Below are 24,669 nucleotides of genomic sequence, written 5' to 3' on the forward strand. Positions count from 1 at the left end.
AGGATCCTATGATAAAAGTTCAATTAAGTTGATAAAAATGTAAAATACGCTTGTGTGTGGTTCAAATACCACCTTAAATCTCGCCATTTTTGAGGTCTATGTTTTTTAGCAGGCAGCTTTTTACCGCCTGTAACCCCTCCTCATCCTCTCCCTCTCTGTCTGAAGCAAACTGAGTGAGTGGGTGCTGATAACACATGTGCGATCTCTTAGCGTAATGCACTGCAGCGTTAAAGATCAGGTTGTTAACACCATGATCAGGGACTGCATTAGTGGCACTGAGCACTCCTTCACTGTAATGCTGGAGCCACGTAATTGACTTACACACACACATACACACACACACACACACACACACACACACACACACTCCTCTACAGTCACACAGCCTTAAAATGATTCTCAGGAGGATACACAGCTGCACACACATCCACACACTCAACAGTCGCCCCCTCCTGCATCCACTCACACTCCCACTCTCCCTCCCACACTGTTGAAACTCAAAAAGCTTATGGGTGCGATTTTAATCAAAATTAAAGCCCACATGTTGTGAATTTAAATAAGTCTATTAGCAGAGTCATTAACTGTTGTTTGTTTAACTTTTTTTTTTTCTGCTTGACTTTTTATTCAGAGTACTTCTCACAGCTTCTGCCTCCGGTGGCGTTTCGCCCTTTTCTCCGTCTTTGTAGAAACTTACTTATAGAGCCAAGACATCTGTGCAACTCTAATTGTCTCTGTGAATCGAGTCATTAGTCTCTGTGGGATCCTGCTTTGGATCTGCTGCTGTTGAACTTGGCTCTGTGTTTGTATTTGTGTCTTTTGTCCATGTGAGTTTGTCCAATATACGTAGATGTTGGTATGTGTTTAACATTTCACAAACCGTGTTCTTCTGTTTTGGGAAATGGCTAAAACATTTGGAATAAGGTTTGTTATAATAGTGTTTGTCTAACTTCTGAAGAGATAGAGAGAACATTTGGAGCACAGCCAGCGTGATTGAAACTTGGACAAGATGGAGATAGCCTGGCTGTGGCAACAAAGGTCTCACAGATAGTCGCCAAACCCTGCCAATGGGGGGGGGGGGGGGGGGGGGGGGGGGGGGGGCTTGATGAGGATTGCCAACAGGCAGTGAACAATAGATTGAAAAGAACTGAGCAGAAAAAGAAAGAGACAGAAGAAGGTAGAGTGAAGTTGAATTGAACTACTATTTTTTGAATTGAATACTAACAGGAAAACTGGAGGCACAATGCAGGTCCAGTTAGCTCTGACTGTGCTGGAATTTCACGGTTGTTTGTCCATGTCTGAGTCTGTGTATTTGTGTCAAATCATAATCGTTGTTTTCCTCTTCAGCCACTTGAAGGTTGTTGTTTTATTAAAGGCAAAGTTGGTCTATTTTGAATAGCAGTTTTGAAAGTAGCATTCTCTCCGTGCTCCATCTTCACTCACCCCACTCCCTTCTGTGCTCCCTCAAAAGCCCCGCCCCTCACTTACATGCACTAGCGCTGTTGGTCCAGAAGCTCATTCTTTGAGCGTGGTCTCATGTATGGAGTAGAGAACGAGCAGGAAGACAGGGAGGCCTGATTGGTTCATCATCATTAACTGCTACGGATGTTTCTTTTTCAGAGCACATGAATTATTAATTTCTGTCATAAAGATAATTTCAACCAAAAACTTCAAAAAAGGATCTGGAGGAAATTACCAACCCTATCTTTAAGTTTAATTTTACGTTTTCTGCAAAGTAGTTTGATACATGAGAACTGGAATCAAAATAACTCTAACACGTCTGATCTATAACTTAAGTGCAGCAGATTATTATTTTGCACATTAAACCCTTTCCAGAGAGCCAATGTTAGCTTTTGGAAAACTTTTGAATGATTTTGAAATAAATACTTGACTTTAAAATTTCAACAACAAAAAAAAAAGAAGGAAATTCAAGAGAAGAAGACACACACTTTAGGGTAAGTTTAGGTTTTGTTTTTAAATGTAAGCCTGGAGAACAACATGCTGAGAGAGACCTGGCGAGGTTGTGAAGTGGCAATCAGTTGGCCTCGTCTCCTGACACTTTGATCTTCTTTGGCAGGAAGTCAAGGTGCCGCTGCCAGGAGCAGGGAGGTCAGCTAGGTGACGTGCGTAAGCAGTTCTCTGCACTGACACACACTGCCAGATTTCTCCCCACTGCTTCAAGGTCATTCATTCTGCAACATCATCAGATTTAATGTGACACTTGTTTAAGCTAGTGGCGACCTTTGCTTGATCCCAGTTCACATATCACCGCAGACAAGATCAAGGAAAACTCACCAGAACAAAGATCCACACAATATCAAGCCCAATCAATAAAAGCTGCAACACAATGCTGACACATTTTCTGCTTTTAGGATGATACGGAAACTTGCTCTGCACCAAAAGTTTCCTGCTGACACACTGAGCTGATAACAATCAGTCTCATGCTACTTCTCTGGACTGTGTGGAGTCGGTTAAGCTCCACTACGTTCAACAGTGAAATGCTCATTTTGTCATCTTTTGTTTGATGCTTAACACTGATCCCAGTGTCTTTTACTCAGAACAACAAAAATTCTTTAAGATTGTTTAAAAAAAAAAAAAAAAAAACGTGAACTGTGAAGCTAGGAGCTAAATGAGCCAAATAATGAGCTTGAACTTTCTGCAAACATTCCTCAAAATGTCGTTGACAACCGGGGTAAAAATTGCTTGAGGATCATTTCATCAATATAAGCCCATTCATCGGAAAGTATTTTGTGATCAGTTCTGTATTGGATATTATGGGGAAGCAGCAAAACAATTACATGAGCTCCATTAAACAGAGCACAGCGTACATGGTGATACCGCAGTACCTGCCTCCCACCTGTCCACCACAGCGCCTCGTCAGTGTTCACCAGACAAGGAATTAAAAAAGGCACCAACCTAAGTCAAGAAATCCAAATAATAAAAGTTGAACAATAAAATTGATTATAGCTAAAAATCGTTTGATGTTACAGTAAAGTAATATTTCTGATCTTTTCAGATATTCCTTTCTCTCTCTCTCTCTCTCTCTCTCTCTCTCTTGCGATTTGTACTTTGCTCTGTCCTCCTGTGCCATTCTGTCTGACCCGCTGATATGGTTGTGTCCTGTCAAGTGCCGTCTTTTCTCTCCTTAAAGCCCTCCCCTCTCCCCCTCACTATTCCGGCTGTCATGTCTGAACCACTTTGATCCCTGCATTAACTTCCTCTCCTTATCTTTAATTGACTGTCCTTTCATTTAAAATCAGCTGTCTGTAGTAACAGTCTCTGTTTTTTGACTGATATCTTATCTTGCCTTTATGTTGATGTTTTGTTTCCTCTTGTTTTTGTTGCTACTACCCTGCCTGTTTTGAACGTCCTGCCTTAATGCCTTTATTTGAAGCCCTTCCCTTATTTGAGTCTTGCTCTTAGCGCTGATCTTACACATTTAAACTAGATATCCTGAAATGTTTTATTTTTCTTGCACCCACTCAGTTCTCCTTTTTTTCCTTCAAAACACAAGGTTGTTGTTTTATTAAAGCATCACTTTGAAGCTGAAATAAATAAAAGTCGATTCATTTGGATTCTGTTGTACCGGAAGAATCCGTACTACACTGCTTGTAGAAAATATCCATTATCCCAAACACTGTAAAGGTCATTGTAGATCTGATCTTCACGACTGGTTGGTCAAGAACTTGTAGTGAGAGGCATACTGATGTCAGCTCCAGACTCAGCCAAAATGTTTCCAGAAGAAGCCTATATTCTACTTACTGCCATACCATGAACATTTACCACTTGTCTATTCATTCTCACCATGGCTCTTCACTCTTTGAATCTTCAAGCCTTATCAAGTGTATGTATATATGCGCATATATATATATATATATATATATATATATAATTTTTTTTTCTTCATTATTTGTCACACCTAAAGGCATAGACGTTTCTACTTTTGGAAACATCTGGAATATCTTCAGTTCTGTGTCCACACAGATATAGACGGAGACAGAAGGTGGGAAGAAGGAAACTCAAATCAGAAATATGCACCACTGTGCTCTCTCTCTCTCTCTCGCTCTCTCTCTCTCTCTCTCTCTCTCTCTCTCTCTCTCTCTCTCTCTCTCTCTCTCTCACTTTCTCTCTCTCACCTTGACATTGCAGTGTTCTCCTTGATAAAGGGCTAATAAGCCTAATCAGGGCTGATTAATTACACCGATAGGCACTGCGTTTGCCAGCCTAATTGATGGCTTTATCTGTGTTTTGCACTGGGCTGAGCGAGTGATGATGTTCCTCGGGAGGACCTGCAAAGATTTTGCCCACATGAAGGTTACTGCTGCTGCAACCGTGACATGTGCTGGAGATCTGAGGGCTTGTGTTTTGTAATCAATCTATACAGTAAGGCATGAGGACTTTTACATGTCACCATGTTTGTTCTCTGCACATATCCCCTCTTTTCCTGCTCCTGCAGACCTTTCAGTCTCCTTAAAAAAACAGAAAAGAAAAACTAAAGTCCAGACAGTGTCTGTCCCCCTCTGAGATAACACATGTACTGAAGCTTTGTATTGGACTCTTGAGAATGGCAATTCATTCTCCTCAGAGGGCTTTTTCAAATCCTATTCTCTTGGCCATTATAAGAGAAATCAATGTGGCCTTAAGCCATGTAATCACCAGCGCTCACCCGTGCAGTGATTGAACTACTTCTGCTGCCGCCAATGCTTGTGACAGTACGAACAGTCGAATACACTTCTGTTTCCAACATGTGTGACTGTTGGCATTAGGCTTGTTTTTCTTCAGCTAGCGCTCGTCATTTCAACCACTTGCGTTCGTAAAATTGCGTTGAGGGCTAAAACTCTGTAAACGACTGAAGATCCAAAGAAAAGAAAAAGGAAAAAACACTTTAAAACAAGAAACAAGTTTGTTTGAATTATATGGAAGCACACAGACTAGGCATGTGATGCAGGCACAATTGTTTTGAAGGACGTGTTTGGATGAATAAATGCCATGCCATGTGTAGCTCATCATTGATTCACTTTTACCCACAGGAAGAACCAGTCCTCTCAAGTCTAATGAAGGCTGAAGAGTTCTCTGGTTTCACCTTCGATTTACATCTTTCAATGACTTGTTGTGTTGCCTCTGTGTATGTCTCAGATATTTACAACACAAAATTAATTTCCTCTTAAATCTCAAGTTTTTTTGTCCACCTTCTTGTGTGTTTTTGTTTTGTTGCCCTTCCACATACCGAGGCCTTTTGCAGGTTCTGCTGCCACTGTGTGGAAACTCAGTCTACAGAGCCTTTGTGTTGCAGTGAGCCATGTGCTCTATATTTATCTAGCTCTATGATTTATTAATAGTCTCCTCGCTATGCGCAGCACTAAAAATACTGTGGCGGCAGAGCACCTCATGCAGCATCGAGCTAGGATTGGGAGTGTTGGAGCCGAGGGAGGATTTGTCAACTCAGCAGCTTTCCACTGTAACATGTAAAACTGGGATGATCCAGGGACTCAGGTTACCTCAGTATGCCAACTCAACTCTGACTCAGCACGAAAGCGGCCCAGTCGTCCTACTCAGCGCTAATTCAGCGAGTCAATCATGTAGAAGTGGAGATGTTAGGAGAGTGAATGAAACAAAGGTGTGTTAATTGAACGTGAAAACTAATCCCCGTCTCTTTTTCTTTCCCTTCATCTCTGTCTTGTTTTTTTTTGTTATCTCCAGTATGAATACTTCAATGCGGTGCTGATCAATGAGGTGGATGATGAAGGGAACAGCGTGGAGCTGGGAGGAGAATTCCTCCTGCAACCTAACGACCACTTCAACAACCTGTCCGTCAACCTCAGCCTCAGCGTGGTGCAGGTCCCCACCAACATGTACAACAAAGGTTTGTTTACTGAGCAATTTCCGGTCCAAAAAGTTCATCCTAACATCATGAGCATGGTGATGATTCGTTCCCTGATTAACTAATGACTATTGATGAAGTCAAGACAGACCTGGCCACTGAGGCAACTACAGAGTGAATCTTACCCAGGGTCAAGTTTGGTGTAAAAAAAGAAAAAGACAAGACGTTGTTACCTTGCATGTGACTTACTGATAAAGGCATGTACAGATGCCGTGGTCCTCCTTGAAATGGAACCTGTGTCTTCTTTCTCCACTCTCTTCCTGGTTTCCGGCTCCTTCCGGTCCCATCCCTTCAAAAAAGGCACAAAAAAACCCAGAAATAAATCTTAGGGGAAGAAAAAAAAAACAACAAAAAAACATGCACCTTCCCAAACCATTGGCGGAATTTAAATATGGACAGACGTCTCCTCCAGTTGTACGAGGACGAAAGAGACTTTTGGAGCAGAATATGTCTTTCCGGGTCAGAATGACATGAAGCAAACGGTAGCAAGGTCGGAAGTGGAACCAGTCGACTCGGTGCAGTCCAGAACAAGTGTGTGTGTCTGGTGTCTGCATCTGTCACTCTCCTCTCACCATCACTCCTCCTGTCTTCGTACCCATCGCACAGCGTGCTGCAACTGACGCTCCTTTTATTCATTTAATAATACATTAAAAGGAAAGTTCTCAGGAAAGAGAACAGTGATAAGAACTAATTCTAAAATGAAAGAAACTGTTTCATTAAAACTGTATGTGACTTATAGTTGGTGGTCAAAGCTCATCACCCTTATCTTAAATCATGACACAAAATAAACACATAATTAAGTGTTAACAAACTTAAAATCCACATCTCTTAATTATGTGTGCTCATTTGTGAATTGAAACGCTGCTGTAAAGATCTACTTAATGTGCGGATGTGCGCTTGTATCTGCATGTGGGTTTGACTTCATGAACGGTAACTCTGTGGACAGTCCCTTCAACACACTGACTTAATGAGTAGTTAAATAATCAGACATTCTGCTAATTAATCATCTACTCAAGTCCGTCCCCGAGAAGTCAAGGCCTTGTACAAAGCTCGGCGGACACAGGGAATGTCATGTCGGCTTAGTCCGGCTACCACAGGCAAAGAACGTATATGCAAAGAGAGAGAGAGAGAGAGGAGAGGAGAGATGGTAGAGGGAGTAAATGAGAAAGAAAGTAGGTTAAGTCAGACTGATGGAAGGTCTGAGCAACAGATTAATTACAGCAAGGTGGGAAAAGAAGAAGAGGGGAGTGAAAGTGACAGGAGGAGCGAGATTGAAATGGGAAGAAATTAAATGAAGGAGCCAGGAGAGTGAGGCTGGCAGACCGGCGCGCCGATACACGGAGAGGAAGAGTCATTTTGATTTGATTCACAGGCAAATGAGCAGAATCTCTCTCACACACACACACACACACACACACACACACACACACACACAGACACAGAAAGAGGGAACGAGAAGGAGGGAGAGACCTCTGTTAGGGTTTTAGATCTGCAGGCTTTGTTCGCTGGTACTGATAACATTGATTTGTGGCAGGGACTGCAGGCAGCTCGTTGGTGGGCAAAAAAATCACGATTAAGCAAGAGGAGAGAGAGAGAGAGAGAGAAGCTCGGTTTGGGAAACTGTGAATGATTGTTTTTTAAAGACTTTTGAGAGCATTTTAGAATGTGCTTTATGTTTGTATGCCTGTTAATACTTACTAATCAGCCAAGACGCCTCACCTGTGTGTGCCTGTGTGTGTGTGTGTGTGTGCGTGTGTGTGTGTGTGTGTGTGCGTGTGTGCGTGCCGTGCAGTGCAGCGCAGTCAATAAAATGAAAGTAACATATTCTTGCTCTTATCTCATTAAGCTGTTTGCTCTTATTTTGTGTCTCTCTGGCACCTGCAGGACTGTGCAATAAAGTTAGCCAGTAAAATGAAATGTTGGCTCACCTTTGAAAATAAAGTTTTGAATTATACAATTAGAGATAAGCCAGGTCTGATAATATGTTTAAAATAAGCGTGCAGTCCGACTTTTTTATAAAGCAACAAATTCTTAATGAAATGGATCCTTGGACACAAGAAGAGCACGTCTTTGTAGAACATTCTTTGTCATGTTATTTATTGAGACCAAACATGAATCCAGAATGAGAAAGAACTCGACAACATTTAACACTAGAGGTGAAGACATGTTCCTTTAAACAGGCACAAAGCTTTGTCGGAGGAGCTGAGGGAAAGAGATAGATGTATGCAGAAAGACTTCAGAAAGATTTGAATACTTATGGATAAAAGTGAAGATCATAAGAACATGGTTGACATCATAGACTGGCAAACTGTTTTTTGTTTGTTTTTTTCAAGATGAAAAAAATAAACCCAGTATTTTAAGGGAGGAAGAACTCGCAGGAAAAATGTATGCTGTGGGTTTAAATAAATGCTAATGCTCGGGGAATATTGCATAAAAATAGATTTCTTCACAAACGTGTTCATAAAGGTTTCGTGTCATTATACGTGTCATCTTATGACACATATAAAAACATTTCAATCCATCTCCTGTAGGAAAATCCATGAGAGCGACTCAAAGTACCCATTGGTGAAAAATGTTTCATGTTAACCTTTCCTTTCGGTAGCTTGTGAGGAGTCAAACAAGAATCTAGGATTCTAAAGCCATTGCAAACATTTGTTTTGCAAAAAATCCTCTTCAAATTGCATCAAACTATTAGCTAAGGGAAAGCATCTATGTATTGGTGGTCACTTCATAAGGCCAGTGAGCAAGATGCTGTTTGGTAAAACTTAGGAGTAAGTGAGGGTTTAATGATGGGGGATCCAGCAGATCATCTTTGGGGTTTACACTTAACAGATGGACAATAATTCACAGCAGTAAATATAAGACACACTATACATTGTATTTGACCTCCAATCAGTGCAAGAATTTATCACTTTTTTTTAAAAAAAGAATAAAAAATGTGTCTTATTTGTCGGACCTCAGCTTGCACTACTCACCAGTCGCTGTCATCTGAACCTTTTTGTCACGCTGCTGAAGGTTGTGCCGTTGCCTGTGCACTTCATAAATGGTTTGGGAGCAGCAGTGATGAATTAAAGGTGAAGTCCATGACAGCAGAGCGCTGCATGCCCGTGGAGATTAATCGCAGGAGGAACACGCCACGCCAAACATTCATCTTCCAAACTCACAGCACGAGCCACGCCATCATGCTTCATGAGGCTACATGACAGGAACATGTTCGGGGGGGGGGGGGGGGGGGGGGGGGGACGCACTGAAGCCATCCACAGCAGGTCGATACACTGTAATGGCCATAACCTATTACCTTTATTCTCTTAATGACTGACCAGTGTTCACATTCACGTGACGGAATGCACCCGTACGCACACCTGTCTCTTCTGAAAGCTTTTCTGTTTCTAGTGACACTTGCTCCCTCTTCCTGTTAAACCCTCCTCATTGATCATTTACAAGTTGCCAAATAGAATTAATTTCTCTACTGCTTCGATCTCTGCAGTGGGAGACCAACTCTTTTCCACTGTTTTATCTCAGGCCACATGTGACATGTGAATATATAGATGGGATAGTGGTCAGAGTGAATCAGGGAGTGTATTATTAAGATGAATTGAAATGACAGCTTAGAGGAAAAGTAGAGCGTGTACTCTCTGCCTCATCATGACGAGTGGAGACTCTAATAGACTCTCTTAACTGCTCCAGAAGTGACCGTATTGTAGTTTAAATGGAGCCTGAATCAAATCCAGCTTCCACATTGAGGTGTACTACGGGTGTTTACTATCATGAGAGCGGGCTTTAGTGTGCTAGCTTCCAGAAGGCTAATTCAATCATGGCTCTTTGGCATGACTGTTGACAGCAGAACAATGTTGCCAGCACAGGGGATGATGGGAAATCTGCTATCTGCTTTCTTCCTCTCTGTCCATTAAGTACGTGTCTGTCTGCCTGCCTGCCTTTTCTGGCTCTCGTTTTTATCTCTCTCTAAAGGCTTTTGCGTACGTGCCTTACCGTATAAAGTGTCTCTCTGCCAGTTCATCCTTTTCCACTTCCATTTACCCCCACGTTCCTTCTGAACCAAGTGCACTGAGGTAGCAGGGGGCTGAAATAAGCTTAGCTGCCTGGTCGCTAACCAGGTACTTTCATGACGCGTGCAGTCTGTAAATAGAAAAGAAGCCGCGGTGATTGGATATCATAGGACCCAATATTCAGAAAATCACAATCTGATTGAAGGGACTTGTGAGCAAAAGCCAGAACACATGAAGTGGAGAAGTCCATGGGCATACATTAACGCTGCAAAGGCTAATTGTAAAAGTTAATTGAAAAAACACTGCTTGGAAGGCCGACTAGTAATCATATAAAGGTTGTTGTGATGACTTATTGTGCAATATTTTATCTCCATTATAAGAAGAATCCACTATCTCTACTATTTATGCTCTCCTTTATCTCCCCTATTTCCTCCACTCTGTTTTTTGGAGAACATTTTCCCTATATCTGTCTGTATGCAGAAAAAAAAGCCCTCAAGGGGATCAGTGGAGGTTCTGTATGTATTATGATTTATGTGGTAGAATTGTTGCCTAAGAATTCATTTTCCAACCTTCAAGACTTTAAAACAATGTCACCATTTGACTCAGACAGTGTTTTTGTTTCCTCTCCATGCTTATCACTGTCTTCCCTTCTTTTTCTCTCCAACCCTCAGACTCTGCGATTGTCAACGGCGTGTACTGGTCAGAGGCCTTGAATAAGGTGTTTGTGGATAACTTTGAGAGAGACCCATCACTCATATGGCAGTACTTTGGCAGTGCCAAAGGCTTTTTCAGGCAGTACCCAGGTGAGTGTTTGTCTGTCTCTGAGTGTGGATGTGGGTTAGTTTGTAGCTTTCTGTGTGTGTGTGTGTGTGTGTGTGTGCGTGTGTGTGTGTGTGTGTGTGTGTGTGTGTGCGTGTGTGTGTGTGTGCGTGATGCATCAGTGTTTGTGATTAAAAGTCGGTTTCTCCTTAAAGTAGAGGCAGGGGTGTGTGGGAATTTTTGGTGACAGGCAGGTAGATAACTGAGGGAGCAGCAGGTTGAGAAAAGAGAGAGAGAGAGAGAGAGAGAGGGTTGTGGGGTGATAAAGACAAATAGGTGAGACAGTTAGAGAGTGGGTGAAGTAAATGAATAAAAATCACATTTTCGGGTGAAGTGAAATGAATAAGAACAGGAGCTATTAGATAATTCAAGAGATTTGCCTATTGTAGGGATTTGGTTGTATGCTAGACAACGTATAAGAAACTCAATGAGAATGAAAAATCTTTTTTTTATCTTTCAATCTCATGAACCTGCATAAAAGTGTTTTAATTTAGCTGTTTAATATCACAAGCCTCAGTCCTCCTCTGCCATATACATTGTGTGCAGCTCTGACTGTCAAAAGGCCTCCTCTGCTGTCTGTCAGTGGTTTTCTGACCTGAACGACTCCAAAGATGAAAATGATTCTTTTATGTCCCTTAAATTCACAGAAACTTCAGAAATCAGTGTTTCCTGTAAATTATTCAGTGCATTTTTCACTGTAATCTTCCATTGCAATGAGCGGTCCATTCACCTCAAGAGTACTGGGTTGGCAGCACAAATCTTAAAATCTTTATCTGCAATGCCAAAGATCATGAAAAGGAGGAAATGTCTTTTTTTGTACTTTAGGAGAACCAAACTGTGAAAAGAAAATTCATTCTCTTAAGTTAGAGGTTTTTTTTGTTTTTTTTAGGAAAATGTTTGTTTAGAGAACACCTGACCAGCTTCTTCTATTTTAATTAAATAAAATTCCTGCAGTATTTTTAACTAGTGACACTGACTCTGTTCCTTCAAGGGATCAAGTGGAAGCCAGATGAACACGGAGTCATAGCTTTTGACTGCCGTAACAGGAAATGGTACATTCAAGCTGCCACCTCTCCAAAGGACGTGGTCATCCTGGTTGATGTGAGCGGCAGCATGAAGGGCCTCAGGCTGACCATCGCCAGGCAGACTGTCTCCTCCATACTGGACACTCTTGGAGATGACGACTTTTTTAATATCATTGCTGTGAGTCCGTGCAGATGTGAACACAGCTGGGGGGTACACAAACTACTTAACAAACTCACATTCCCACATCCTCGGATCAGAGGAAACGCTAAAACGAATCAGCTTTCTCTCCCGTCACGCTCACAACCAATTAACAGTTAGCTGAATGAAGATTTGAATTGCAAAAGCGACAGTTGTGATTGGATCCCGCCTCAGGCACCGAAGCCATTGTTATCGCTCCTCCGTCTGATGAAACTCCATAAGCTTGTATATTTGTGTGTGTGTGCATGCATGAGCATGCACTTGCAGTTGTGTGTGTCTGATGATATTTCGCATCAAACCGAAGCTAGTCACTTTGCCAGCCTCCGTCCTTTTTCTCAACCGAACAAAGTCCTCATTATCATTTGATATCCTAATCATGTTATTTTGAAAATTATTCTTTTGAAAAGTAAAGAAAAGGGGGATTTGTGCAATCACGCTGAAACATATTGTTTTCACCTCACAGTCTATCAATGGATGCGTCTCTTTCTTCTTTTAATTTGTGCCACTTTTACTGTGACACTGTCTATAAACATGAAGGAACTTCTCCGATACAAAAACAAAAGTTTTGTGAAGTTATTAATTTTGTCCAAAGGATCTGCAATGAAAACAGTTTTTTTAAAGTCAGGCTTTTGCAGTGATTGTTGCACGTGCATGTGTCTCTCCTTGTGCGCGCGCGCACACACACACACACACACACACACATTTACATATTTGCTGCCTCTGAAGTAACACACTTCCATTTTGTTACTGAACTTTGAAGTCATTTTCATAATCATGCATTAAATAGTGAGTATTATCAAGACATACCAGGCACTGGGTACATTGTGTTGCTGTGCGGTGTGTAAGCTTTTTATCAAGATGAGTGTATTTTTGACTTTTTCATTGTTTGCATTCTTAAACAGAAGTTTGGACATTGAATCACAATTAAGGAGACAAAAAGAATGAAGTGAATTTTTCTTTCTGTTTGGTTACAGTACAATGAGGAATTGCATTATGTGGAGCCGTGCCTCAATGGGACTCTGGTCCAAGCAGATGTCACCAACAAAGATGTAAGATATTTTCTTTCTTATATGCTGCTGTTTTTCTCCTGTTATCTAGACTTTGATATGATTGCAGAACTCAGTAAACGTTACTGTCACCTTCTAGCAAAATACCAAAAATGTAAACCCTCCACATTTATATAAAAAGGTTATGAAGGACAGAATACAGAATCTACATTGACTACAAGTGTGTATAAGGTGTTAACCATCCTTTATACACTTTATTTTATCTAAAGGTTCCATATTATGGCCTTTTTGGGGTTCAGATATATAATTTATGTGCCTACTAAAGTATGTTCACAATCGCTGATGTTAGAAATAAATGTCTCTTTTCATGTACTGCTGCTCCATTCAGACTCTCTCATCAGCCTGTGTTTCTAACACTTACTCCCTGACAGAGAGACAGAGAGAGAGAGAGAAAAAAAGGGTCCCCACGTGTACCACTCTCGTAATTGGTCGGATGGATGGATGGATGGATGGATGGATGGATGGATGGATGGATGGATGGATGGATGGATGGATGGATGGATGGATGGATGGATGGATGGATGGATGGATGGATGGATGGATGGATGGATGGATGGATGGATGGATGGATGGATGGATGGATGGATGGATGGATGGATGGATGGATGGATGGATGGATGGATGGATGGATTTCCATTGAGATTTTAAAAAAAGAATTTCAAGGGACACCTGGCCAAGACGGGCAGCAGCAAAAACACAAAGTTACAGACAGAAAATGAACAGAGACAAAACAGGATTTACAAAACACAATACTTTGGATTAGAATAGAACCATCTGGGAGTCATCCTATAGAATCTGCTTCCCTGCCTTTCATTTCATAAAGGAAGTGTTTCTGGGCCTATTAGTGTGATTATCTTCGTCTAACGATTTCAAGACTGCAGAAGGCGAGCTCGGTCTGTTTTGAGTGAATGTTCTTTTAAAGAGACACTGCTCTCCTTTACACACAGAAGACTGTTAATAGGTGTACTATAGACATACTATATACTATAGGAGTTCTATTTGTACCAGGTATTATAGAGGCCTTTAAGCTATATGTATAAAATAGGATGAATTACCTTTACATGACGCTTGAGGTAATGTTTGAGAGTCCTGTGTGCATTATTCCCTTCCTGGTTTCTGAGTATCCGCTCCTCTCTGTTTCATACAGTAAATGCTTCATCTCCAGGTATTCAATTAGATTTCCATCTCATTCATATTATTTCAGAGGTCCATTAGGAGATTCAATTTTTGAAATGCAATTCAATAACCTCTACTACGTCGAGTCTGGTCCTGGTACTGTAGAATGAAATATATTTATACACACATCTGTGTGTGTGCCTGTTGGTTCAAAACTTAATTTACGTTTATCTCGAAGTGAGTGAACACTAATGCATATGTATTAGCATTATGTCTTTAAATCCAGATGGTAGTTCCATGTTTGCGTGAGTCAGTCTGAACTAGCAGGTAAGGCTAATGTCTTCAGCTGAGGGTAGAAAGTGACTGACCCGTCGGGGACTTCAAGTTCTAATACGCCAGACTTTAAACATTCTCATAGCAGGTGTCATGTGCTGTATATCCTACCTAAATATATCGTTGACTTTCTAAAAGGAGAGTGAAGTCAAACTGAAGATGGGTTTTTATTGTTCTGATTTCACACTAATGGGACGGAGAACGCACCATGTTTCATCATGTTATTTTTCATTGTGAACCCCTCCTTGATGAAGGAAATGAGAGGCAGCAACACCATGTCAATTAATTCAAACGTTCCAAGTTGTATTTCTGTATAAAGATACTTTTTACTGGAATTTTTTAAATCCTTTCAAACGAGGCAGGATTTTAGACATAGTTTGTGGTTTTTAATGACTATAACACAAGGGGCTTAAATATGACTTATCATTATTGATCATTAAATAATAATAATAATAATATTATTATTATTATTATTATTATTTATAGGCACCTATCATGACACTCAAGGTCACCTTACAGAAGAATAAAAACAACACAATAAAACAAGAACACATTCAACTACATAAAAACAAAGTAACAAGAGTGAGGAGTGTGGGCTCATACAGAATGGGCTAATCTAAAAGGATACCAGACTTGAAGGTGGGGAGAGAGAGGCACTGCCTGTTCATTTATTGCTGAGACAAGCCTTTCCTATTGAAATAGAAAACAAACTAAGTTTTTTTTTTTTTGTCCCTCCCTCTTCTGTTCATTTATCAGAATAGCACCTGCCTCTGTTTTGCGATAAACAACTCGCTGTGAAATCAAAACCTCAGGCTTCAACAAGCTGCCATTTTAAGATGTTTGTGTTCTTTTATTAATATGTCCCTGTGGCCAGACTTTATTACGCTGGCTGCTGTGATCACTTGTGAATATATCTGAAGCATGTACAGGTTTGATGTCAAGTGTACAGTTCAGTGCCTTGTGGTACAACATAAGGTTAGCGAAATTTGGCATTGCGCTAACACACACACACACACACACACACACGCACACGCACTTGCGCACACACACGCACTTTCTGAAGCCTGCCACTTAAGTACACTGCTGCACTAGAGATTGCGCATAGCCCTCTTTGCTGAGACAAATCACTTTGATCACAACACACACACACACACAGTCTCATGCAATGTCTAAAGGGTACAGCATTTTGTTGGAACCGACCAACCAAGGTTGTGTCCTTTGCCGTACGGGGGGGGGTCCTGTATTGTATGTGTGTGTGTTTGCCCCCAAGTGAGAATGCTCAGAAATGGCCTTAACACTCTGCTTTGCTCCCCTACTGTGTTGAGAGACTTTTGTTCTCCTCCCATCAATAAAGAGCAGAAGAATGGTGAAGATCAATGTCAAGTGAGGGGGGCGGAGAGAGAGAGAGAGAGAGAGACAGACAGACAGACAGAGAGAGAGAGAGAGACACAGACAGATAAAACATATAAAACATATTACATATAACATATAAAAACATATAAAAGCTCAGAAAATGGCGATAAGGGTTGTGTGTAAATTTGGGTGGCTTATCTTTAAAGGTGGAAAATGTTTTTACAGGTAGCTTGAAAGGACCTGTGTCATGTCAGGTGACACTCAAATTGCCAACAACTGTATCTAAAAGGCTGCTTAAGACTTGTATTAACACCCTTGCTGGGTGAGCTGGTAACAAGTGGATAGCTTTGATGCTAGGTGTCAACACATTGGTTTGGCTGTGTGAATGCTCATACGCCCTGGACATCATTAAGGACCGCCTCCTCGACCGGGAGAAAAAATGCTGCCTCCTGCTGAGCAGCGATACAGCCTCCTCAAAAGGGGGGATGCTCATTTGCGTAATTTAGACCGGGGAGTTAATTCTGATCCTAACTGCTCAACGTAGACGCACTATTAATGCAAAGTGTAAATGAGGTATTAAAGTGCTGTCCACTTGTTATCAGATCACCCAGGATGGATGTTTACGGAAAGTGTCATTTGTGTAATTGTGTGTGTAAGTTGTACATGAGACCCTTAAGATTGCTGACATCATTTAACTCGTCATTAGTTGCCACAGAGCAGAAATGATGGCCTAATTAGAACTATGAAGAGACACAACCATTTGTGTTTGTTCACCAGATAAACTAGTTTTGAGGAAAAAAATGGAGAAGGAAAACAGATAATTTTATTTCTATTCAAGGCAGTTAATCTTAGTCATTGAAATGTGATTTTTGAGCAATGCAAAATCTGTATCTTAGCTTTTTTTTTCCATTAAAAATATGAGCTTAATTCTCTCCACTTGTATTCTTCTATTCTTCTCACCATGATTGTAACAACTCCTCTGAACTTTTATTTGTCAAGCATTTCCGGGAGCACCTTGACAAGCTGTTTGCTCAAGGCATTGGGATGTTGGACCTCGCTCTGACTGAGGCCTTCAATCTTCTCAGTGATGTAAGTAAAGCCCTCACGCACACGCGCGCACACACACACACACACACACACACACACACACACAGAAAAGAAGCTGGGGTTTTTTTTGCACAAAGCCTGTTGTAATTATTTGCTGCATGAAAAGAATCATTCAAAAACAAGAAGTAAACAAGGCACTTAATGACTCAGGTCACAGGTTCAACATCTCGTTATGGACAAGCAATTAAACACACGTGTAGTCACAAAGACACACACACACACACACACATTAACCCTCCTTCTTTTGAAGCATTCCTGATGTATTTTAACAACATGTGTCTATCAAAGTGCTCACTACAATGACCCATGTACCATCTTGCTTAATGACTCCTCTCTGTAATCTGAGGGGGCGTAATGCACTCTGAAGGTAGTTTGCTTGCATGTGTATTATTATTCTATTAGCTTGTACAGCACTGTTTGCTTATGTGATTTGAAATTGAGGCATGTCATGATATTACATTTTCTAATGGAAGGTAAATAGCTGTACTTTTTGGTACATGTTTGGAAAAACAGATTTCAAGGAAGCTTTTGTCCCTCCTGCTTCATTAACTTCTCTTTTTTTTTTTTTTCATCTCCAGTTTAACGAGACTGGGAGGGGCAGTGAATGCAGCCAGGCCATCATGTTGGTGACGGACGGTGCAGTGGATACATATGATACTATCTTTGCCAAATATAATTGGCCTGATAGGAAGGTAAAAACCTACTGTTGTGGTTCAGAGTTCTAATATGTAGGGTTTGCTTTTTTTAACACTGCATAGAATGCAATTCCCCAATATGTCAGGACGTGAGGAAAATGTCTATTTTCCAGGGATTCTTGTATCAATCAATCCAAAAAGTCAACAGTTTTGGGTGGAAATACTAATCCTCTCGCTGAATCTGACAGAAAAACGTCAACAGACCCAAGCATTTACGATCATGGATAACTCTTAAGTTAAACACATAATCCAAAATATAAACACTGACGTTTACCTTAATAACTGTAAAAGATGGCACTTTGTTGTCCTGCAGCAGTTTTAAGAGCATTAGTTGTGCTTATCATAAAATAATGTCTCTTCATGCCGTGCTGCGTAGGAAGTCTTTGTGGTTATTCTTTTGCACATGCCGCTCAGTTTAAGCTGATACAGGAACATGAACATCCAAACCCAACAACAACAAAAAATGTTGACTCTGAATGGAGCATTTAGGCTTTTAAGAGTGAACGCCGCCTATGGGGTCTTTTGAGAGGGCTTTAAGACAGAGTTTAGCAGGGCCCTGTCTCTGAGGACCATGCTGCCTTTCTTCCTGTCCTACCAGGTAATTGTTGGGCTCAGCTGACAGGCCATGAAATGAAAGGGGAGGGAGAGAGGAGATGGAGGGGAAGAAAGAGGATTCCTGGGTAATTTTCCTCTGTAAAGGAAAGCTCACAAGGTCTTTACCCTTAAAAGGTTGCAAAAAGAAGTGCTATGGAGATGGAAGTGCAAGATGCATACAACAAAAAAATATAGAAATGATACATTATGTGTGATAATATGAATGTAAAGGTATCAAGAATTACAAACGTTGCCTCTCCATAGGAATTACTATCACTGGAGTTTTATGTTTATTTGCATTCATATAGGCATCAGTTTGTCACCATCAGTGCTGGGCCACATCTTATGGCTGATGAAACGGCTCACATACACCTCCACACCCCTGTTCTTACTCGTGCCTCAAGGCTGAACAGCAGTGAGCGGAGACAGGACAAGGCTACTAGAAAGTTCCATTTAGAAGAAGCCCCGCTGATAATGGAAGTCTTCGGTCTCTGTCACTCTCCAGTCTGCCTCTCTCTCTCTCTCCCTTTCTCTCTCTCTCCCTCTCTTTCCTTTTCTCTCCTCTTTTTTTGTCGGTCTTTTAATGGCTTCTTTCTAACCCGCCGTACAGCATCCTACTGAGAATGCATGCATGCTGTAGAATAACTGAATACAAATTAGTAACAGGATATCTGATGGAATTTATGCCAAAAGCTATAGTATGGGGATAATATCATGAAACAGTAGAGAAAGAATCGCCATGAAAAAAGGGATGACGAAAAGTCTAAAATAATCAAAACCAATCCGTAATGAATTTTCTTTCATCTTACATCAGGCATTATTTTCAAAAAGGTTTCGCTTTTTTGATGATTACAGTTTGTGGCAAAAGAATGCTGCAGAATTGTTTTGCATTTATTTTTACATAAGAAGCATGACCTGAAACAGAACAACAAACTTATAATAAAATGTGACCTTATGACTGATGTCTCCAAACTTTTGCATACCTGAGCGCTGTGAATGATTTAGCTGCTTTGAAATGAATCAGTCACATCTCAAATGTCTCTTGTGCTTAACTGCCCTCACAAATGAGCCCACTTCTACAAACATAACTCAAATACAGACTCTTTGCACACTCAAACACCGATGCACACATCAATGACATGTATCGATGCATTGGGGATGATCTTAGCTCGTCCCAGTGTGTTGTCAACGTGTCCATATTTGGTCTCATTCATTATTAATCGCTGTCCTTTCTCATGGCAGATTTAATTTAATAATTCAAATGTTGAATTTGGTAGAGCTGCATCCACATGTGCATCATACAGTATCTGATGGCAATAACTGACTGTGGTAATTGAAATCTAACTACTTTTTAAAGTGCCTTGTCCAACTGTTAAAGCTAGACACTCGTGTTTGATATCATTTCTGTAATTTAACACCATCTATTGTTTTTTTCCTCTTTGTGGAATGAAAAATAGATTTTGTGAGGAAGTATTCCTGGTTAAACAAATAAATAAGAGAAACGTTAAAAAAAATGTTACCGTCTATATCGATGCCAAATTCTTTCTTTCCAAAATCACCTGCACTGTCCCGACTCCCCCGACATCTGATCTCCTGACAGATTGTTCGTGTTTTTGGCGCATGGATCTGCCACAGGGACAAGAACATGTGATGTGCCTCGATATTATTATTTTTAAAGCCTTTATGCGGTTTTGCATGGTGGCACAGAGTCAAACCAATGAAAGTAGATCACTCTACATACAAGCTGAGCCTCCTCCTCATTAGTATCTTCATCTGGCTTTGTCAGCAGAAAAATCTAGTACCTGACCTGAAATAGTTTTATTTTGGGTCAGCACCAGCAGAAGGTTGATTGCAGCTCATAGTTCAAAGTTGAATCATTTGCAGATTCAGTATTCATTTTGTGTAGCGCTTAGGATTTGTTATCCCAATGTTTTTTTGCTATTTTCTTTGTTAAATGGCAAAAAAAAATCAGACTGAGTAGAGTAGTAGAAAAGGCAGCCAAGTCCCTGTGCAGACCAGCACTGATAATCGGACTTGTAGTTTGCTAACAGTCTGGATTGTAGTCCATCCGGCAAAGACAAGAGGAAGTTAGCGAACCCAGGGAGCTGACGAAAGATGTAGTTTTCTGTCTGTCCTTGTCAACCTGGCTAACTTTCAAGCAAAAGGTTTATAAATATGTATGGGAGCTACATGTTGTGCTCTAAGCTGTAGGAGATTGATCTACTGTATGCAGGCCTACATACAACCTTACCCATGCCTGCTGTTACACTGTACTTTCTTCACTGCACACCTTAACCTGTTAACATTTTGCAGAACATCATGAGGCCCAATTGTGCTTATTTGCAAACCACGTCTGTTTCCTCCAAAGAAAAAGCCTAACCTTCACCGCCTGTAGAAATGGGAAACTACAATGCAGCACGAACGCCTGAACAGATGACTAAAACCTTTTCCAAAAATGAGAGCCATAAATTAAGCAGTGAGATTAGAGCTGAGACGCTTTACTAGGAATCAGATTGGATTCACATTTCCCACCTTCAAATGTGGATTGGATTTTCAAAACTCACATTTCATCTTTGCGTTTGCTGCCCAGAATTTCTCAAATCGGGCCGGAACCCATCTAAGTTTGGCCAAAAAAAAATAGATTTTGGCTTAGCATGGCCGATCCTGCCCAAGACAGTCCCAACATGAATTGTTAGATCTGCCTCCTCAAAAACAGACTCAGTTCAACCAGGAACTTTAACAATAATCCTAGACACTTTTTTTCAATTGGTACTCGGCCAACATCCCTAAACAAGGTTCATTTTCAGATAAGAAAGTGATTAGAAATGGTAAATTCCTCAATTCCGGCGTCCCATGTACCTATAGGATTATAGCCCTTCAAGCAGGAGGGCTGGGTTCAAGTTCGACTTGTGGCTCCTGTATATCATCTCCCTGTCTCCCAATTTTGTACTATCCAAGCCAATAAATTCCCCTGCCACACTCTCTCTCTCTCTCGCCCTAATTTCTGACTCTACCCACAGCCCGAGCTCTAAATACGGGCATAAAAAGCCCCGAAATAAACATTTAAAAAAGAATGTAATATATAAATGTCATGTTCCAAAAAAAGGATACTCAAAAAGAAACAATCCTCTGTGAACAAACAGTGTGTTAAATTGTTTGGTTTTGGATTTGGGTTGAAACCTCTTTTTATAACCAGCAGTCGGCCTGTATAATCCGACATGTAGCTGCATATTGAATGAGAACATGAGAACAATCAGTGTGCTTTAACCACAGTGGAAGTTGTAGACGTTAAAACACATGTAGCGTTACAGATAGCTTTAAATGTTTGTGTTAATGTTTACATTGGAGAGAGCAACCACTTAGTGCTCAATTCATTATGTAGGAGTGAAACCAGTCTGAACATGTGATCCTCCTGTATGGAAGTGTCTGAGTGTGTCTGAAAACATACAGATGTGTTCACTTGCACGTCTGTGACTTTTATCCTTCTATGGATGTGTTCTTTTATTCTTGCTTATGTAAAATGTGTGCAGTCAAGTAGGTTAGAGATTGCATGCTGGGCCTTTTTATCTTCACTGCACTTAACTCAGCTGTAAACCTCTTCTATATTTAATAGGCAGCCTGCTGGAGTTTGTCTCTGCCACCAGTGAGGGAAAACATAATCACAAATAGAAAAGCCCACTGTGGTGCCTCTTACTCACACGTGTTGTTTTTCTTTACCCAATGTCGTTCAAATGACTAAGGTTTTAATGAATAGCTGATTAAATGAATGATTATTGTCTCTAGATAATAAGAGCTGTTAAAAAATGACAGTCTAACAACTCTACTTATTCTCAGTGAAACTAATTACAGCTGACAGAAGATCAAAAAATACTTGTGCGAGAAAAGAAAAGCTCGAATGTCTTTCTGTTTTTGTGTCTTTGATGGCTGAAGCTGTTATAATCAATAAAAAAAGAAGTTCCTCTATGACACACTGTAATAGTGACAAGTAAATATTTATTTAAATACAGACAAAAGAAACAGATTACAAATAGGTTCACTAAAAATTATATTTTGCAATTTCAAGCACCTGATATAAGTTATCAAAAATCCATACAAAATCACAAAGGCCCACAACTAGGTAAAATTCACACATACAGTACACACACACACTCACACACATACACACATACACACACACACACACACACACACACACACACACACACACACACACACACACACACACACACACACACACACACATGCTGTCAGGGTGATGTTGGGAGACAGAGAAAAATGTGGGCATGGGAGCCATGGCAGCTGTGCCCCCAAAGGCTAGCATCTGGTCCAATCTGGCAACCCACTTCTCACACATACATGTACATACACACACACACACACACACACACACACACACACACACACACACAGACACACACACACATGCACACACACACACACCTGCCAACTACACCTGCTGCTGGAGCCAACTTAGCACTGCTGGGTAAAAATGAGTTTGGCAGCAGAGTTTAGAAGATTCTCTGGAATGAGCCCATTCAGCTATGATTTAGCATTTTTCAACTCAAAATATTGATGTCATGGTTTATCATTTGCTTTCATTCTAATTGCAGATTCTTGATAAACGTATGTTTTTTTTAGAAAACTCATTTCTGCTAATGCTAAAATCTATCGTTTCTTGAATTGCTAAAGATTTTATTTGAGTCTTAAAAACAAGTTTAAGACTTTTAAAAGTCCATAATGGACTATTAAAAAGAGGAGAAAGAGCTGGCTAATCAGCGTCAGATAAAGAATGAGCCTTCTGCCTGCCTTTCTCGGTGTTATCTTCTTCATGGTGGTGTGGTGGACCCTATCCAAATGTGATTAAAATGACTGACGGAAGCTATCTGCTCTCTCTCTCTCTCTCTCTCTCTCTCTCTCTCTCTCTCTCTCTCTCTCTCTCTCTCTCTCTCTCTCTCTCTCTCTCTCTCTCTCTCTCTCTCTGCAGGTTCGCATCTTCCCTTATCTCATTGGCCGAGAGTCCGCCTTCGCAGATAATCTGAAATGGATGGCGTGTGCTAACAAAGGTGGGATCCTACAATGCGTTCATACACCACTTTTTTCTCTGAATTGTCTCTTTTTACAAAAGACATTTTCTGCATCCTGCTCATAGACAATGAATACATTATGGAACTCCGGATCGTTTAGTTGTCTTGGTATGTGTGCATGAAGTTGCACAAACTTGTGTTTGTCAGTGCTCATCATAATTAGCATGTGTTTTCACTGACAAGATATGTCCCATTATATCTTCATCGTAGCCTGAAGTCCAAACTATCTCGGTGAAACGCCAACTTTGCAGCTGCGTTATGTGTGGTCACAGTCGTCTCTGTGAGCAGAGCTTTTTGCTTCAGGTTCTATATTTAGCTGGGAGGTGGGTGACAGAGACGAGTCTGGCTCCATTTCCTCAGGCTGCCATAGATAAGACAGGCAAGTCGTAGGTCACACTTGGTGTGTGCGTGTGTGTTTTTAAGTTGTGTGAGAGTGTGTGCAGATAAGAGGGGAAGGGCATCCACAGTATTGCTTGCAAGTGATATCAGAGAACCATCCAGTCAGTTTGATGGTTAGTGGCAATGATGAGAGCTTTTAGTGTGTTTCTGTGTCATGGCGACATAAGTTGGTATGCCACATGATGACTCAGGTTTATGACAGTGACATCCTCTGTGTGTCAGTCTGCAGGAGTCGAACAGAAGAGTCTTCTTACTACTCCCAAATAACAAATCCTCCACTCCAGACCGGCAGAAGATTTGGCATGATGTGTTCTTTCGTTTGAGAAGTCGTCTCTGGTTAAATCATTCTGCCCTGCTGAAGGCTGTTTTGTTCAAATTCTTTAAAAAGGACAGCGAACAAGTAGTTCTTGAATTATGGAAGTAGAGATGGTAATAGTAGATGGTCTCGCAGATTTTAATACCTCTTGAGCCTTATAGCTGTGAGAGCCACTAAAAGGTCACGTGTAGAAGAATGCAGACCCTGACTGAGTCCTGATGAGCTTAACTTACTGTCAGTTGTCTGTCAGTGTTGCTCAGTTTTGACTCAGTGTCTGTGCCAACTCGGTCAGCTCCACTCTAATCCTCTCTTCTTCTTTTTATGAACAACTGGGCAATGAGCTCAGTAGATTTCACTTCATTTTGGATAACACAGACAAGCAGACAAAAGATGAAACATCATACAACACCACAGGAATGAGTGTTATCAATCATTGCACATTACATCCATGACAAAGAGTTGAACCATCAACTGCACTTGACCCTTCTTTCTTTTTCCCATTGTCTTGCTCCGCAGGACCTTGACAGTTGTAACTTGCTCCACAGGACTATACCAAATCACAGTATGTGAAAGTAAAAGAGGAATGTTTTTGAACGTTGAGTAGATTATTATTTTTTTTTACTGTCTAGTGTATGCAACGCGTAACTACATCAAGCTGGACAGGCCACCATGCTGCA

General features: G+C 40.8%; 1 protein-coding gene across 2 annotated transcripts in view; it reads left to right on the forward strand.

Annotated features, from left to right (window-relative positions):
* cacna2d3a (calcium channel, voltage-dependent, alpha 2/delta subunit 3a) overlaps positions 1-24,669 on the forward strand; it is a 104,869-nt gene that overhangs the window by 37,206 nt on the left and 42,994 nt on the right. For both annotated transcript variants that reach the window (XM_079358685.1, XM_079358686.1), the window contains exons 5-11: positions 5,698-5,860; positions 10,557-10,688; positions 11,696-11,907; positions 12,903-12,977; positions 16,797-16,886; positions 17,483-17,596; positions 23,178-23,256. In XM_079358685.1, coding sequence (XP_079214811.1) covers positions 5,698-5,860; positions 10,557-10,688; positions 11,696-11,907; positions 12,903-12,977; positions 16,797-16,886; positions 17,483-17,596; positions 23,178-23,256 — 865 coding nt within the window. The remainder of the gene's footprint in view (positions 1-5,697; positions 5,861-10,556; positions 10,689-11,695; positions 11,908-12,902; positions 12,978-16,796; positions 16,887-17,482; positions 17,597-23,177; positions 23,257-24,669) is intronic.

Source organism: Symphodus melops, assembly GCF_947650265.1.
Source record: "Symphodus melops genome assembly, chromosome: 13".
Taxonomy (NCBI): Eukaryota; Metazoa; Chordata; class Actinopteri; order Labriformes; family Labridae; genus Symphodus; species Symphodus melops.